We start from the raw sequence: 16,045 nt of genomic DNA, 5'->3' as shown, positions 1-16,045 counted from the left end.
CCTCTCTCTCTCCCTCTGTCCAGTCCAGCTCTCTCCTCTCTCTCTCCCTCTGTCCAGTCCAGCTCTCTCCTCTCTCCTCCCTCTGTCCAGTCCAGCTCTCTCCTCTCTCTCCCTCTGTCCAGTCCAGCTCTCTCCTCTCTCTCCTCTCTCCCCCTCTGTCCAGTTCAGCTCTCTCCTCTCTCCCCCTCTGTCCAGTCCAGCTCTCTCCTCTCTCTCTCCCTCTGTCCAGTCCAGCTCTCTCCTCTCTCCCCCTCTGTCCAGTCCAGCTCTCTCCTCTCTCCCCCTCTGTCCAGTCCAGCTCTCTCCTCTCTCCCTCTGTCCAGTCCAGCTCTCTCCTCTCTCTCTCCCTCTGTCCAGTCCAGCTCTCTCCTCTCTCCTCTCCCTCTGTCCAGTCCAGCTCTCTCCTCTCTCCTCTCTCCCTCTGTCCAGTCCAGCTCTCTCCTCTCTCCTCTCTCTCTCCCTCTGTCCAGTCCAGCTCTCTCCTCTCTCTCTCCCTCTGTCCAGTCCAGCTCTCTCCTCTCTCCTCCCTCTGTCCAGTCCAGCTCTCTCCTCTCTCTGTCCAGTCCAGCTCTCTCCTCTCTCCTCTCTCTCCCTCTGTCCAGTCCAGCTCTCTCCTCTCTCTCCCTCTGTCCAGTCCAGCTCTCTCCTCTCTCCTCCCTCTGTCCAGTCCAGCTCTCTCCTCTCTCTCCCTCTGTCCAGTCCAGCTCTCTCCTCTCTCCTCTCTCTCCCTCTGTCCAGTCCAGCTCTCTCCTCTCTCCTCTCTCTCCCTCTGTCCAGTCCAGCTCTCTCCTCTCTCCTCTCTCTCCCTCTGTCCAGTCCAGCTCTCTCCTCTCTCCTCTCTCTCCCTCTGTCCAGTCCAGCTCTCTCCTCTCTCCTCTCTCTCCCTCTGTCCAGTCCAGCTCTCTCTCTCTCCCCCTCTGTCCAGTCCAGCTCTCTCCTCTCTCCCTCTGTCCAGTCCAGCTCTCTCCTCTCTCCCTCTGTCCAGTCCAGCTCTCTCCTCTCTCTCCCTCTGTCCAGTCCAGCTCTCTCCTCTCTCCTCTCCCTCTGTCCAGTCCAGCTCTCTCCTCTCTCCTCTCCCTCTGTCCAGTCCAGCTCTCTCCTCTCTCCTCTCCCTCTGTCCAGTCCAGCTCTCTCCTCTCTCCTCTCTCCCTCTGTCCAGTCCAGCTCTCTCCTCTCTCCTCTCTCCCCCTCTGTCCAGTCCTCCTCTCTCCTCTCTCCCCCTCTGTCCAGTCCAGCTCTCTCCTCTCTCCCTCTGTCCAGTCCAGCTCTCTCCTCTCTCTCTCTCTGTCCAGTCCAGCTCTCTCCTCTCTCTCTCTCTGTCCAGTCCAGCTCTCTCCTCTCTCTCTCTCTGTCCAGTCCAGCTCTCTCCTCTCTCTCTCTCTGTCCAGTCCAGCTCTCTCCTCTCTCTCTCCCTCTGTCCAGTCCAGCTCTCTCCTCTCTCTCCCTCTGTCCAGTCCAGCTCTCTCCTCTCTCCCCCTCTGTCCAGTCCAGCTCTCTCCTCTCTCCCCCTCTGTCCAGTCCAGCTCTCTCCTCTCTCCCCCTCTGTCCAGTCCAGCTCTCTCCTCTCTCCTCTCTCCCCCTCTGTCCAGTCCAGCTCTCTCCTCTCCCCCTCTGTCCAGTCCAGCTCTCTCCTCTCCCCCTCTGTCCAGTCCAGCTCTCTCCTCTCCCCCTCTGTCCAGTCCAGCTCTCTCCTCTCTCCCCCTCTGTCCAGTCCAGCTCTCTCCTCTCTCCCCCTCTGTCCAGTCCAGCTCTCTCCTCTCTCCTCTCTCCCCCTCTGTCCAGTCCAGCTCTCTCCTCTCCCCCTCTGTCCAGTCCAGCTCTCTCCTCTCCCCCTCTGTCCAGTCCAGCTCTCTCCTCTCCCCCTCTGTCCAGTCCAGCTCTCTCCTCTCCCCCTCTGTCCAGTCCAGCTCTCTCCTCTCCCCCTCTGTCCAGTCCAGCTCTCTCCTCTCCCCCTCTGTCCAGTCCAGCTCTCTCCTCTCCCCCTCTGTCCAGTCCAGCTCTCTCCTCTCCCCCTCTGTCCAGTCCAGCTCTCTCCTCTCCCCCTCTGTCCAGTCCAGCTCTCTCCTCTCCCCCTCTGTCCAGTCCAGCTCTCTCCTCTCCCCCTCTGTCCAGTCCAGCTCTCTCCTCTCCCCCTCTGTCCAGTCCAGCTCTCTCCTCTCTCCCTCTGTCCAGTCCAGCTCTCTCCTCTCTCCCTCTGTCCAGTCCAGCTCTCTCCTCTCTCCCTCTGTCCAGTCCAGCTCTCTCCTCTCTCCCTCTGTCCAGTCCAGCTCTCTCCTCTCTCCCTCTGTCCAGTCCAGCTCTCTCCTCTCTCCCTCTGTCCAGTCCAGCTCTCTCCTCTCTCCCTCTGTCCAGTCCAGCTCTCTCCTCTCTCCCTCTGTCCAGTCCAGCTCTCTCCTCTCTCCCTCTGTCCAGTCCAGCTCTCTCCTCTCTCCCTCTGTCCAGTCCAGCTCTCTCCTCTCTCCCTCTGTCCAGTCCAGCTCTCTCCTCTCTCCCTCTGTCCAGTCCAGCTCTCTCCTCTCTCCCTCTGTCCAGTCCAGCTCTCTCCTCTCTCCCTCTGTCCAGTCCAGCTCTCTCCTCTCTCCCTCTGTCCAGTCCAGCTCTCTCCTCTCTCTCAGACACACAGCAGGAGCACCCGTCTCCCTCCTGAGAGACGCCTGTCTGTCTCTCTCGGTACCTGTCTGTCGCTCTCGGCCCCAGCCTCGTCGGCCTTGCTGAGGAAGAAGCGCAGTTTGTCCCCCTGGGTCTCGTTCAGATTCTCCACGATGTTCAGAGTGCGCTTGCACAGCGCCTGGCCCATCGGGTCGAAGAAGACCAGAACCAGGTCACACAGCTCGCCTGCAGCAAGGGACAGGAGAGACAGACAGGTACTGACCCAGCCACAGCAGGGCCTGGTCTGTACACACACAGGACAGGACAGGAGAGACAGACAGGTACTGACCCAGCCACAGCAGGGCCTGGTCTGTACACACACAGGACAGGACAGGAGAGACAGACAGGTACTGACCCAGCCACAGCAGGGCCTGGTCTGTACACACACAGGACAGGACAGGAGAGACAGACAGGTACTGACCCAGCCACAGCAGAGCCTGGTCCACATCAAAGGGATACTTCATGTCTCCATCTACAAGTCCTGGAGTGTCAACGAAGGTCACCAGACTGAAGCGTTTCTGTCTGGAGGTAGAGATCTCTGTACTGAGGTACTCTGACACCCCTACAGACAGAGAGAGGGGTTAATACAGACACACTGACTGGACACTCCAGTACATTAACACTGCACTGAGAGAGAGAGGGGTTAATACAGACACACTGACTGGACACTCCAGTACATTAACACTGCACTGAGAGAGAGAGGGGTTCATACACACACACTGACTGGACACTCCAGTACATTAACACTGCACTGAGAGAGAGAGGGGTTAATACAGACACACTGACTGGACACTCCAGTACATTAACACTGCACTGAGAGAGAGAGGGGTTAATACACACACACTGACTGGACACTCCAGTACATGAACACTGCACTGAGAGAGAGAGGGGTTAACACAGACACACAGACTGGACACTCCAGTACATTAACACTGCACTGAGTGAGAGAGAGGGGTTAATACAGACACACTGACTGGACACTCCAGTACATTAACACTGCACTGAGTGAGAGAGAGGGGTTAATACAGACACACTGACTGGACACTCCAGTACATTAACACTGCACTGAGAGAGAGAGGGGTTAACACAGACACACGGACTGGACACTCCAGTACATTAACACTGCACTGAGAGAGAGAGGGGTTAATACAGACACACTGACTGGACACTCCAGTACATTAACACTGCACTGAGAGAGAGAGGGGTTAATACAGACACACTGACTGGACACTCCAGTACATTAACACTGCACTGAGAGAGAGAGGGGTTAATACAGACACACTGACTGGACACTCCAGTACATTAACACTGCACTGAGAGAGAAAGAGAACACAATGTCCTGAGAATAACTTCCTTACCGAACACAATGTCCTGAGTAAAAGTCAGATTGGCTTCTTGCCAGATCACCGCACATCAGATCACATTTACACCCTACACACACTGATAGACAAACACGTCCACCAAAAACACAAAGGAAATATTTTTGCCTGCTTTGTCGATTTCAAAAAAGCATATGACTCGATTTGGCATGAGAGATTGTTTTACAAACTACTCCAAAGTGGCATAGGGGGCAAAGTGTACGACATCATTAAATCAATGTATTCAGAGAGCAAATGTACAGTGAAAATTGGAAACAAAAGGACTAAATTCTTCACCCAAGGCCGCGGGGTGAGACAGGGCTGCAGCCTGAGCCCAACACTGTTCAATATCTATATCAATGAATTAGCAGGAATGTTGGAGCAGTCTGCAGCTCCTGGTCTTACACTACACCACACAGAAATCAAGTTCCTGCTCTACGCAGATGACCTGGTCCTGCTGTCGCCCACAGAACAGGGGCTGCAGCAGAACCTGGCACTGCTGGAGCAGTACTGTCAGACCTGGGCACTGCCAGCCCATCTGGACCCAGAACAGCAGAGCCTGGCACTGCTGGAGCAGTACTGTCAGACCTGGGCACTGCCACCCCATCTGGACCCAGAACAGCAGAACGTGGCACTGCTGGAGCAGGACTGTCAGACCTGGGCACTGACAGCCCATCTGGACCCAGAACAGCAGAGCCTGGCACTGCTGGAGCAGGACTGTCAGACCTGGGCGCTGACTGTCAATCTGGACCCAGAGCAGCAGAACCTGGCACTGCTGGAGCAGGACTGTCAGACCTGGGCACTGACACCCCATCTGGACCCAGAACAGCAGAGCCTGGCACTGCTGGAGCAGGACTGTCAGACCTGGACACTGACAGTCAATCTGGACCCAGAACAGCAGAGCCTGGCACTGCTGGAGCAGGACTGTCAGACCTGGGCACTGCTGGAGCAGGACTGTCAGACCTGGGCACTGCCAGCCCATCTGGACAAGACCAGAGTTATTGTTTTCCAGAAGAAAGCCAGACCTCAGGGAAACAGGTACAAATTCACACTGAACAACAACACATTGGAGCACACATCCAGCTACACATATCTCGGTCTCACCATCAGCTCTTCCGGGAGTTTTGACCTGGCAGTGAAGGCACTGAGGGAGAAGGCACTCAGGGCTTTCTACGCAATAAGAAGGAGGCTCTTCAACATCAACCCACCAACAAGAATCTGGCTCCAAATATTTGAAAGTGTAATCCAACCCATTGCCCTATACGGCAGTGAAGTGTGGGGTCCCCTCACAGACCAGGATTACACCCAATGGGACAAACACCCCACAGAAACTCTGCACATGGAGATCTGTAGAAACATCCTCCGTGCGCAGAGAAAAACTCCTAACAACGGGTGCAGGGCCGAATAAGGCCAGTACCCACTATTGATAAACATACAGAAAAGAATATTAAAGTATTGGCTACACCTAAAAAACAGCGACCAAAATTCCTACCACCACAAAGCCCTGCTGAGCCAAGAGCTGAGCCCAAAACAGAGCCCCCTGAGCCAGCTGGTCCTGAGGCTCACCGACCTGAGCCACACCAACACTAACCAGCCTCAGGACAGCACTGCTAGAGCACCACAACCCAGACTCAACCACATCACAGCACAGATCAAACAGCAATATCTCACACACTGGGACACACACACACAAACACAACATCAACTGGAATGCTACAGAACCTTAAACAGACAATACACACTAGCTGAATATTTGACCAAAATAAAAAATAACAAACAGAAACAGACCCTGACGAAGTACAGGCTCAGTGACCACAGCCTGGACACACACACTGGACACAGGCAGACCTGGCTGTCCAGAGAGGACAGGCTCAGTGACCACAGTCTGGACACACACACTGGACACAGGCAGACCTGGCTGTCCAGAGAGGACAGGCTCAGTGACCACAGCCTGGACACACACACTGGACACAGGCAGACCTGGCTGTCCAGAGAGGACAGGCTCAGTGACCACAGCCTGGACACACACACTGGACACAGGCAGACCTGGCTGTCCAGAGAGGACAGGCTCAGTGACCACAGCCTGGACACACACACTGGACACAGGCAGACCTGGCTGTCCAGAGAGGACAGGCTCAGTGACCACAGCCTGGACACACACAGACCTGGCTGTCCAGAGAGGATAGGCTCAGTGACCACAGCCTGGACACACACACTGGACACAGGCAGACCTGGCTGTCCAGAGAGGACAGGCTCAGGGACACAGCCTGGACACACACACTGGACACTGGCAGACCTGGCTGCCCAGAGAGGACAGGCTGTGCTCCCACTGCCAGCGGGGAGAAATAGAGACAGAGGTGCACTTCCTACTGCACTGTGACAGATACTCTGGGATTAGAGAAACATTCTTCCCCAAATTCAGAAATCTAATCCCAGAGTTCCCACACCTGCCAAAACCACAACAGGTCCCAATCCTACTGGGAGAGGGAGGAGGGAACTCAGTTGATCTGGCAGCCCAGTATGTGATCTCCTGTCACAGCCTGAGGAACAGTGAGTCCGTCTCCCAATAATGCTCCAGCCGCCTACAGTATATGTCGATATTATATAATATGTCTTTGTTGTAAATGTCTGTAATATGTCTGTAGATTTTATTTTACTTCTAACTTTTGTCTTGTTCCATGTTAATTTTATTATTTTTATTTGCTTTGGCAACACTGATTGTACCCATCGGTCATGCTAATAAAGCACCTTGAATTGAATTGAGAGAGAGAGAGGGGTTAATACAGACACACTGACTGACACTCCAGTACATTAACACTGCACTGAGAGAGAGACTGGTTAATACAGACACACTTACTGGATGCTCCAGTACATTAATACTGCACTGAGAGAGAGACGGGTTAATACAGACACACTGACTGGACACTCCAGTACATTAACACTGCACTGAGAGAGAGAGGGGTTAATACAGACACACTGACTGGACACTCCAGTACATTAACACTGCACTGAGAGAGAGAGGGGTTAATACAGACACACTGACTGGACACTCCAGTACATTAACACTGCACTGAGAGAGAGAGGGGTTCATACAGACACACTGACTGAACACTCCAGTACATTAACACTGCACTGAGAGAGAGAGGGGTTCATACAGACACACTGACTGGACACTCCAGTACATTAACACTGCACTGAGAGAGAGAGGGGTTAATACAGACACACTGACTGGACACTCCAGTACATTAACACTGCACTGAGAGAGAGAGGGGTTCATACAGACACACTGACTGGAAACTCCAGTACATTAACACTGCACTGAGAGAGAGAGGGGTTAATACAGACACACTGACTGGACACTCCAGTACATTAACACTGCACTGAGAGAGAGAGAGAGGGGTTAATACAGACACACTGACTGGACACTCCAGTACATTAACACTGCACTGAGAGAGAGAGGGGTTCATACACACACACTGACTGGACACTCCAGTACATTAACACTGCACTGAGAGAGAGAGGGGTTAATACAGACACACTGACTGGACACTCCAGTACATTAACACTGCACTGAGAGAGAGAGAGGGGTTAATACAGACACACTGACTGGACACTCCAGTACATTAACAGTGTACTGAGAGAGAGAGGGGTTAATACACACACACTGACTGGACACTCCAGTACATTAACACTGCACTGAGAGAGAGAGGGGTTAATACAGACACACTGACTGGACACTCCAGTACATTAACACTGCACTGAGAGAGAGAGGGGTTAATACAGACACACTGACTGGACACTCCAGTACATTAACACTGCACTGAGAGAGAGAGAGGGGTTAATACAGACACACTGACTGGACACTCCAGTACATTAACAGTGTACTGAGAGAGAGAGGGGTTAATACACACACACTGACTGGACACTCCAGTACATTAACACTGCACTGAGAGAGAGAGGGGTTAATACACACACACTGACTGGACACTCCAGTACATTAACACTGCACTGAGAGAGAGAGGGGTTAATACAGACACACTGACTGGACACTCCAGTACATTAACACTGCACTGAGAGAGAGAGAGGGGTTCATACAGACACACTGACTGGACACTCCAGTACATTAACACTGCACTGAGAGAGAGAGGGGTTCATACAGACACACTGACTGGACACTCCAGTACATTAACACTGCACTGAGAGAGAGAGGGGTTAATACAGACACACTGACTGGACACTCCAGTACATTAACACTGCACTGAGAGAGAGAGGGGTTCATACAGACACACTGACTGGACACTCCAGTACATTAACACTGCACTGAGAGAGAGAGGGGTTCATACAGACACACTGACTGGACACTCCAGTACATTAACACTGCACTGAGAGAGAGAGGGGTTAATACACACACACTGACTGGACACTCCAGTACATTAACACTGCACTGAGAGAGAGAGGGGTTAATACAGACACACTGACTGGACACTCCAGTACATTAACACTGCACTGAGAGAGAGAGGGGTTAATACAGACACACTGACTGGACACTCCAGTACATTAACACTGCACTGAGAGAGAGAGGGGTTAATACAGACACACTGACTGGACACTCCAGTACATTAACACTGCACTGAGAGAGAGAGGGGTTCATACAGACACACTGACTGGACACTCCAGTACATTAACACTGCACTGAGAGAGAGGGGTTAATACAGACACACTGACTGGACACTCCAGTACATTAACACTGCACTGAGAGAGAGAGAGGGGTTCATACAGACACACTGACTGGACACTCCAGTACATTAACACTGCACTGAGAGAGAGAGGGGTTCATACAGACACACTGACTGGACACTCCAGTACATTAACACTGCACTGAGAGAGAGAGGGGTTAATACAGACACACTGACTGGACACTCCAGTACATTAACACTGCACTGAGAGAGAGAGGGGTTCATACAGACACACTGACTGGACACTCCAGTACATTAACACTGCACTGAGAGAGAGAGGGGTTCATACAGACACACTGACTGGACACTCCAGTACATTAACACTGCACTGAGAGAGAGAGGGGTTAATACACACACACTGACTGGACACTCCAGTACATTAACACTGCACTGAGAGAGAGAGGGGTTAATACAGACACACTGACTGGACACTCCAGTACATTAACACTGCACTGAGAGAGAGAGGGGTTAATACAGACACACTGACTGGACACTCCAGTACATTAACACTGCACTGAGAGAGAGAGGGGTTAATACAGACACACTGACTGGACACTCCAGTACATTAACACTGCACTGAGAGAGAGAGGGGTTCATACAGACACATCCCTCAGTCTCCTCTACACAAGTAATCAGTGAGCAAGGAATTGTGGGGGCTGGAGTTTCAGCCACACCTGAACCCCAGAGTTCCCCCCCATAGAACCCCAAGATCCAGACTGACCTTTGAACTCCTGCAGGGGCTTGAAGTGGGGATAGAGGTGAAGGGTCGCGTTTCCCTGCCAATGATAGGGACAGAGATCTCAGAGTGAAGCAGAGGAGAGAGGAGAGAGCTGGACTGGACAGAGGGAGAGAGAGGAGAGAGGAGAGAGCTGGACTGGACAGAGGGAGAGAGAGGAGAGAGGAGAGAGCTGGACTGGACAGAGGGAGAGAGAGGAGAGAGGAGAGAGCTGGACTGGACAGAGGGAGAGAGAGGAGAGAGGAGAGAGCTGGACTGGACAGAGGGAGAGAGAGGAGAGAGGAGAGAGCTGGACTGGACAGAGGGAGGGAGAGGAGAGAGGAGAGAGCTGGACTGGACAGAGGGAGAGAGGAGAGAGAGGAGAGAGCTGGACTGGACAGAGGGAGAGGAGAGACAATGACCGCGAGGGACTTGACAAACAGCAACAGGACGAGCCTCAGGAGAGACAGGAGGAAACGGTTTCTGACACATGTGAAAGCAGGAAAGGCTCTCGGAGCAGGAAGCAGGAGGACAGGAGGACAGGGGGACAGGAGGACAGGACAGCAGCGGGACTCACAGTGAGAGACTCTCTCTTGCGCCCACTAGTGACGAACGTGAAGCCCTGCGTCTCTATGGCAACACCAGTGCGCTGGATGTGTTCTTCTATATACCTGCGGACAGGGACAGGGACAGGGACAGGGACAGGGACAGGGACAGGGACAGGGACAGGGACAGGGACAGGGACGTTTGAGCAAGCCAGCCTCAGGACACACGCTGAGCCCAAAACAGAGCCCCCTGAGCCAGCTGGGCCTGAGGCTCACTGACCTGAGCCACACCAACACTAACCAGCCTCAGGACAGCACTGCTAGAGCACCACAACCCAGACTCAACCACATCACAGCACAGATCAAACAGCAATATCTCACACACTGGGACACACACACACAAACACAACATAAACTGGAATGCTACAGAACCTTAAACAGACAATACACACTAGCTGAATATCTGACCAAGATAAGAAACAACAAACAGAAACAGACCCTGACGAAGTACAGGCTCAGTGACCACAACCTGGCCATAGAAACTGGACACAGGCAGACCTGGCTGCCCAGAGAGGACAGGCTCAGTGACCATAGCCTGGACACACACACTGGACACAGGCAGACCTGCCTGTCCAGAGAGGACAGGCTCAGTGACACAGCCTGGACACACACACTGGACACAGGCAGACCTGGCTGCCCAGAGAGGACAGGCTCAGTGACCACAGCCTGGACACAGGCAGACCTGGCTGTCCAGAGAGGACAGGCTCAGTGACCACAGCCTGGACACACACACTGGACACAGGCAGACCTGCCTGTCCAGAGAGGACAGGCTCAGTGACACAGCCTGGACACACACAGTGGACACAGGCAGACCTGGCTGCCCAGAGAGGAGAGGCTCAGTGACCACAGCCTGGACACACACACTGGACACAGGCAGACCTGGCTGTCCAGAGAGGACAGGCTCAGTGACCACAGCCTGGACACACACACTGGACACAGGCAGACCTGGCTGCCCAAAGAGGACAGGCTCAGTGACCACAGCCTGGACACACACACTGGACACAGGCAGACCTGGCTGTCCAGAGAGGACAGGCTCAGTGACCACAGCCTGGACACACACACTGGACACAGGCAGACCTGGCTGTCCAGAGAGGACAGGCTCAGTGACCACAGCCTGGACACACACACTGGACACAGGCAGACCTGGCTGTCCAGAGAGGACAGGCTCAGTGACCACAGCCTGGACACACACACTGGACACAGGCAGACCTGGCTGCCCAGAGAGGACAGACTCAGTGACCACAGCCTGGACACACACTGGACACAGGCAGACCTGGCTGTCCAGAGAGGACAGGCTCAGTGACCACAGCCTGGACACACACACACTGGACACAGGCAGATCTGGTTGTCCAGAGAGGACAGGCTCAGTGACCACAGTCTGGACACACACACTGGACACAGGCAGACCTGGCTGTCCAGAGAGGACAGGCTGTGCTCCCACTGCCAGCGGGGAGAAATAGAGACAGAGGTGCACTTCCTACTGCACTGTGACAGATACTCTGGGATTAGAGAAACATTCTTCCCCAAATTCAGAAATCTAATCCCAGAGTTCCCACACCTGCCAGAATCACAACGGGTCCCAATCCTACTGGGAGAGGGAGGAGGAAACTCACCTGAACTGGCAGCCCAGTATGTGATCTCCTGTCCCAGCCTGAGGAACAGACAGTGAGCCTGTCTCTCAATAATAATAATACAGTGTGTGACCTCCTGTCCCAGCCTGAGGAACAGACAGTGAGCCTGTCTCTCAATAATAATAATACAGTGTGTGATCTCCTGTCCCAGCCTGAGGAACAGACAGTGAGCCTGTCTCTCAATAATAATAATACAGTGTGTGATCTCCTGTCCCAGCCTGAGGAACAGACAGTGAGCCCGTCTCTCGATAATAACAATACAGTGTGATCTCCAGTCCCAGCCTGAGGAACAGACAGTGAGCCTGTCTCTCAATAATAATAATACAGTGTGTGATCTCCTGTCCCAGCCTGAGGAACAGACAGTGAGCCTGTCTCTCAATAATAATAATACAGGTGTGATCTCCTGTCCCAGCCTGTGGAACAGTCAGTGAGCCTGTCTCTCAATAATAATAATACAGTGTGTGATCTCCTGTCCCAGCCTGAGGAACAGACAGTGAGCCCGTCTCTCAATAATAATAATACAGTGTGTGATCTCCTGTCCCAGCCTGAGGAACAGACAGTGAGCCCGTCTCTCAATAATAATAATACAGTGTGTGATCTCCTGTCCCAGCCTGAGGAACAGACAGTGAGCCTGTCTCTCAATAATAATAATACAGTGTGTGATCTCCTGTCCCAGCCTGTCTCTAATACTGCTCTGTGTGTTGTGTGTTGAGTGTAAAAATCTGTAATGTGTCTGTATTGTAAATGTCTGCAGATGAACCACACACTGACACTGAGAGGCTACAATCAGTGGGGTTAAAGCACAGGGACATTAGGACAGAAGGAGTCAGACAGACAGGTGGGGAGAGAGGGAGGGGCAGTGTTACCAGTGTTACCAGTTTATGAAGGAACTCTTCCCAGCTGAGTGATTCCCCATCAGCATCACTGTGATCTTCTTCCTGGGGGGCAGGAGAGACACCCCCACAGACTGGGCAACAGAGATCAAACCTAGAGGAGACACAGGTTAACACACTGACAGAGACTGGGAGCTGGATGAGTTCTGAACTGGGATTAGAATCAGACTCCACTGACACTGACAGAGCAGTCTGAGACTCTCCAGGCTGGACTGGACTGACTGGACTGGGAGCTGGATGAGTTCTGAACTGGGATTATAATCAGACTCCACTGACACTGACAGAGCAGTCTGAGACTCTCCAGGCTGGACTGGTCTGACTGGACTGGGAGCTGGATGAGTTCTGAACTGGGATTATAATCAGACTCCACTGACACTGACAGAGCAGTCTGAGACTCTCCAGACTGGACTGGACTGACTGGACTGGGAGCTGGACGAGCTCTGAACTGGGATTATAATCAGACTCCACTGACACTGACAGAGCAGTCTGAGACTCTCCAGGCTGGACTGGACTGACTGGACTGGGAACTGGATGAGTTCTGAACTGGGATTATAATCAGACTCCACTGACACTGACAGAGCAGTCTGAGACTCTCCAGGCTGGACTGGACTGACTGGACTGGGAGCTGGATGAGTTCTGAACTGGGATTAGAATCAGACTCCACTGACATTGACAGAGCAGTCTGAGACTCTCCAGGCTGGACTGGACTGACTGGACTGGGAGCTGGATGAGTTCTGAACTGGGATTATAATCAGACTCCACTGACACTGACAGAGCAGTCTGAGACTCTCCAGGCTGGACTGGACTAGTTCTGAACTGGGATTATAATCAGACTCCACTGACACTGACAGAGCAGTCTGAGACTCTCCAGGCTGGACTGGACTGACTGGACTGGGAGCTGGATGAGTTCTGAACTGGGATTATAATCAGACTCCACTGACACTGACAGAGCAGTCTGAGACTCTCCAGGCTGGACTGGACTGACTGGACTGGGAGCTGGATGAGTTCTGAACTGGGATTATAATCAGACTCCACTGACACTGACAGAGCAGTCTGAGACTCTCCAGGCTGGACTGGACTGACTGGACTGGGAGCTGGATGAGTTCTGAACTGGGATTATAGTCAGACTCCACTGACACTGACAGAGCAGTCTGAGACTCTCCAGGCTGGACTGGACTGACTGGACTGGGAGCTGGATGAGTTCTGAACTGGGATTAGAATCAGACTCCACTGACACTGACAGAGTAGTCTGAGACTCTCCAGGCTGGACTGGACTGACTGGACTGGGAGCTGGATGAATTCTGAACTGGGATTATAATCAGACTCCACTGACACTGACAGAGCAGTCTGAGACTCTCCAGGCTGGACTGGACTGACTGGACTGGGAGCTGGATGAGTTCTGAACTGGGATTATAGTCAGACTCCACTGACACTGACAGAGCAGTCTGAGACTCTCCAGGCTGGACTGGACTGACTGGACTGGGAGCTGGACGAGCTCTGAACTGGGATTATAATCAGACTCCACTGACACTGACAGAGCAGTCTGAGACTCTCCAGGCTGGACTGGGAGCTGGATGAGTTCTGAACTGGGATTAGAATCAGACTCCACTGACACTGACAGAGCAGTCTGAGACTCTCCAGGCTGGACTGGACTGACTGGACTGGGAGCTGGATGAGTTCTGAACTGGGATTATAATCAGACTCCACTGACACTGACAGAGCAGTCTGAGGCTCTCCAGGCTGGACTGGACTGACTGGACTGGGAGCTGGATGAGTCCTGAACTGGGATTATAATCAGACTCCACTGACACTGACAGAGCAGTCTGAGACTCTCCAGGCTGGACTGGGAGCTGGACGAGCTCTGAGCTGGGATGATAATCACACTCACCGCTCTCGGCCGCGGTGTACAGCTGGTGACAGTCCCTCAGGATGCGCTCGTTACAGGTGACGCTGCCGGCCATCGAGTCGGCGTTGGCGGCGCTTCTCGACTTCACTTTCCCCGACATGACCCTCAGTGTGGAAGAAACACGTCACAGAAGCTTAACCCAGAGGCGAGCAGAAACCGGTCAATCCGGAATAGCGCGCAGTGCCCTCTTCCCCCGCAGAAAGCCGAGAGGCAGGAACTTCCTCCGCGGACTTTTGAATCCACCCGGTCCGGCCGCACTCACCGGCCACGTCAACAACACGCACCCGGCGCCCCAAGCTGCCCCCCCGCCCTGTCGGGAAATGTAGTTCGGGAACTCGATGCCGGCGTTTGCCTCTCTAGGGTCCGCGGGGTTCAGAAAACTACAACTCCCAAGATCCCTCCCTCTTCCCCCTCCCTCCCCTCCACGGACCTCCCGCGGAGTTCATTCATCTTTTGCCGGACACGTCATCCAGACACGCCTGTGGTGACGTCGCCTCGCTCGACGCCGACACCGCCTTCGTAATAAAAAATATTGTAGCGTTTGCAGGTTCTTTTCAGAACAAGGACGAGTGGAGACGCGATTAACAAACAAGCATTAGCTTTATTCGTTTACAAACACCAAAACCCAACACAGCATCTACACACACATGAGGAGACTGACGGAACACGTTCACCTCGTTAGGGTGGTAATTACCTAAGAACACACTATACTACACAGGGCACTAGAACTGCTAGGACATTATTTACACAGGTAGGGTCAGCCGCTGGTCATCGTGCTGACCCTCAGACTCTCCCCGGCTACCACTCCCAGCATGCCCAGCGGTACTACGAGCGCCTAGGGGCGCCTCCTCCTCACCACCAGGCGAGGGCGTTACAGTATAAACCTTTTTGTGACAGTGTCGACAGTCTTGGGGGACAGACAGGAGAGCAGAATTAGATGATGTGGACGAGCTCAGGCTGGGGGGCTCTCTGATACCCCTGGGGTACAGCAGGAGAAGCCCCTGTCACCCCCAGAGTGTCGACAGTCTTGGGGGACAGACAGGAGAGCAGGATTAGATGATGTGGACGAGCTCAGGCTGGGGGGCTCTCTGATACCCCTGGGGTACAGCAGGAGAAGCCCCTGTCACCCCCAGAGTGTCGACAGTCTTGGGGGACAGACAGGAGAGCAGAATTAGACGATGTGGACGAGCTCAGGCTGGGGGGCTCTCTGATACCCCTGAGGTACAGCAGGAGAAGCCCCTGTCACCCCCAGAGTGTCGACAGTCTTGGGGGACAGACAGGAGAGCAGGATTAGATGATGTGGACGAGCTCAGGCTGGGGGGCTCTCTGATACCCCTGGGGTACAGCAGGAGAAGCCCCTGTCACCCCCAGAGTGTCGACAGTCTTGGGGGACAGACAGGAGAGCAGGATTAGACGATGTGGACGAGCTCAGGCTGGGGGGCTCTCTGATACCCCTGGGGTACAGCAGGAGAAGCCCCTGTCACCCCCAGAGTGTCGACAGTCTTGGGGGACAGACAGGAGAGCAGAATTAGACGATGTGGACGAGCTCAGG

General features: G+C 53.5%; 1 protein-coding gene across 3 annotated transcripts in view; it reads right to left on the bottom strand.

Moving 5' to 3' along the window:
• The window catches only part of LOC148659571 (uncharacterized), a 32,182-nt gene extending 17,401 nt beyond the window's left edge, over window positions 1-14,781 (bottom strand). Inside the window, exons 1-6 of one of the 3 annotated variants that reach the window (XM_088637340.1) lie at window positions 14,476-14,781; window positions 12,570-12,681; window positions 10,036-10,129; window positions 9,465-9,519; window positions 3,071-3,211; window positions 2,675-2,835 (exon numbers count right to left, since the gene is read on the bottom strand). In XM_088637340.1, coding sequence (XP_088493466.1) covers window positions 2,675-2,835; window positions 3,071-3,211; window positions 9,465-9,519; window positions 10,036-10,129; window positions 12,570-12,681; window positions 14,476-14,593 — 681 coding nt within the window. In that variant the 5' untranslated portion in view covers window positions 14,594-14,781. The remainder of the gene's footprint in view (window positions 1-2,674; window positions 2,836-3,070; window positions 3,212-9,464; window positions 9,520-10,035; window positions 10,130-12,569; window positions 12,682-14,475) is intronic. The other 2 variants (XM_088637337.1, XM_088637338.1) reach the window with 2 other exon arrangements.
• Window positions 14,782-16,045: the final 1,264 nt, after the last annotated feature.

Source organism: Lepisosteus platostomus, chromosome 6 (genome assembly GCF_059453375.1).
Source record: "Lepisosteus platostomus isolate fLepPlt1 chromosome 6, fLepPlt1.hap1, whole genome shotgun sequence".
Lineage (NCBI taxonomy): Eukaryota > Metazoa > Chordata > Actinopteri > Semionotiformes > Lepisosteidae > Lepisosteus > Lepisosteus platostomus.
This window is presented reverse-complemented; position numbering and strand designations above follow the sequence as displayed.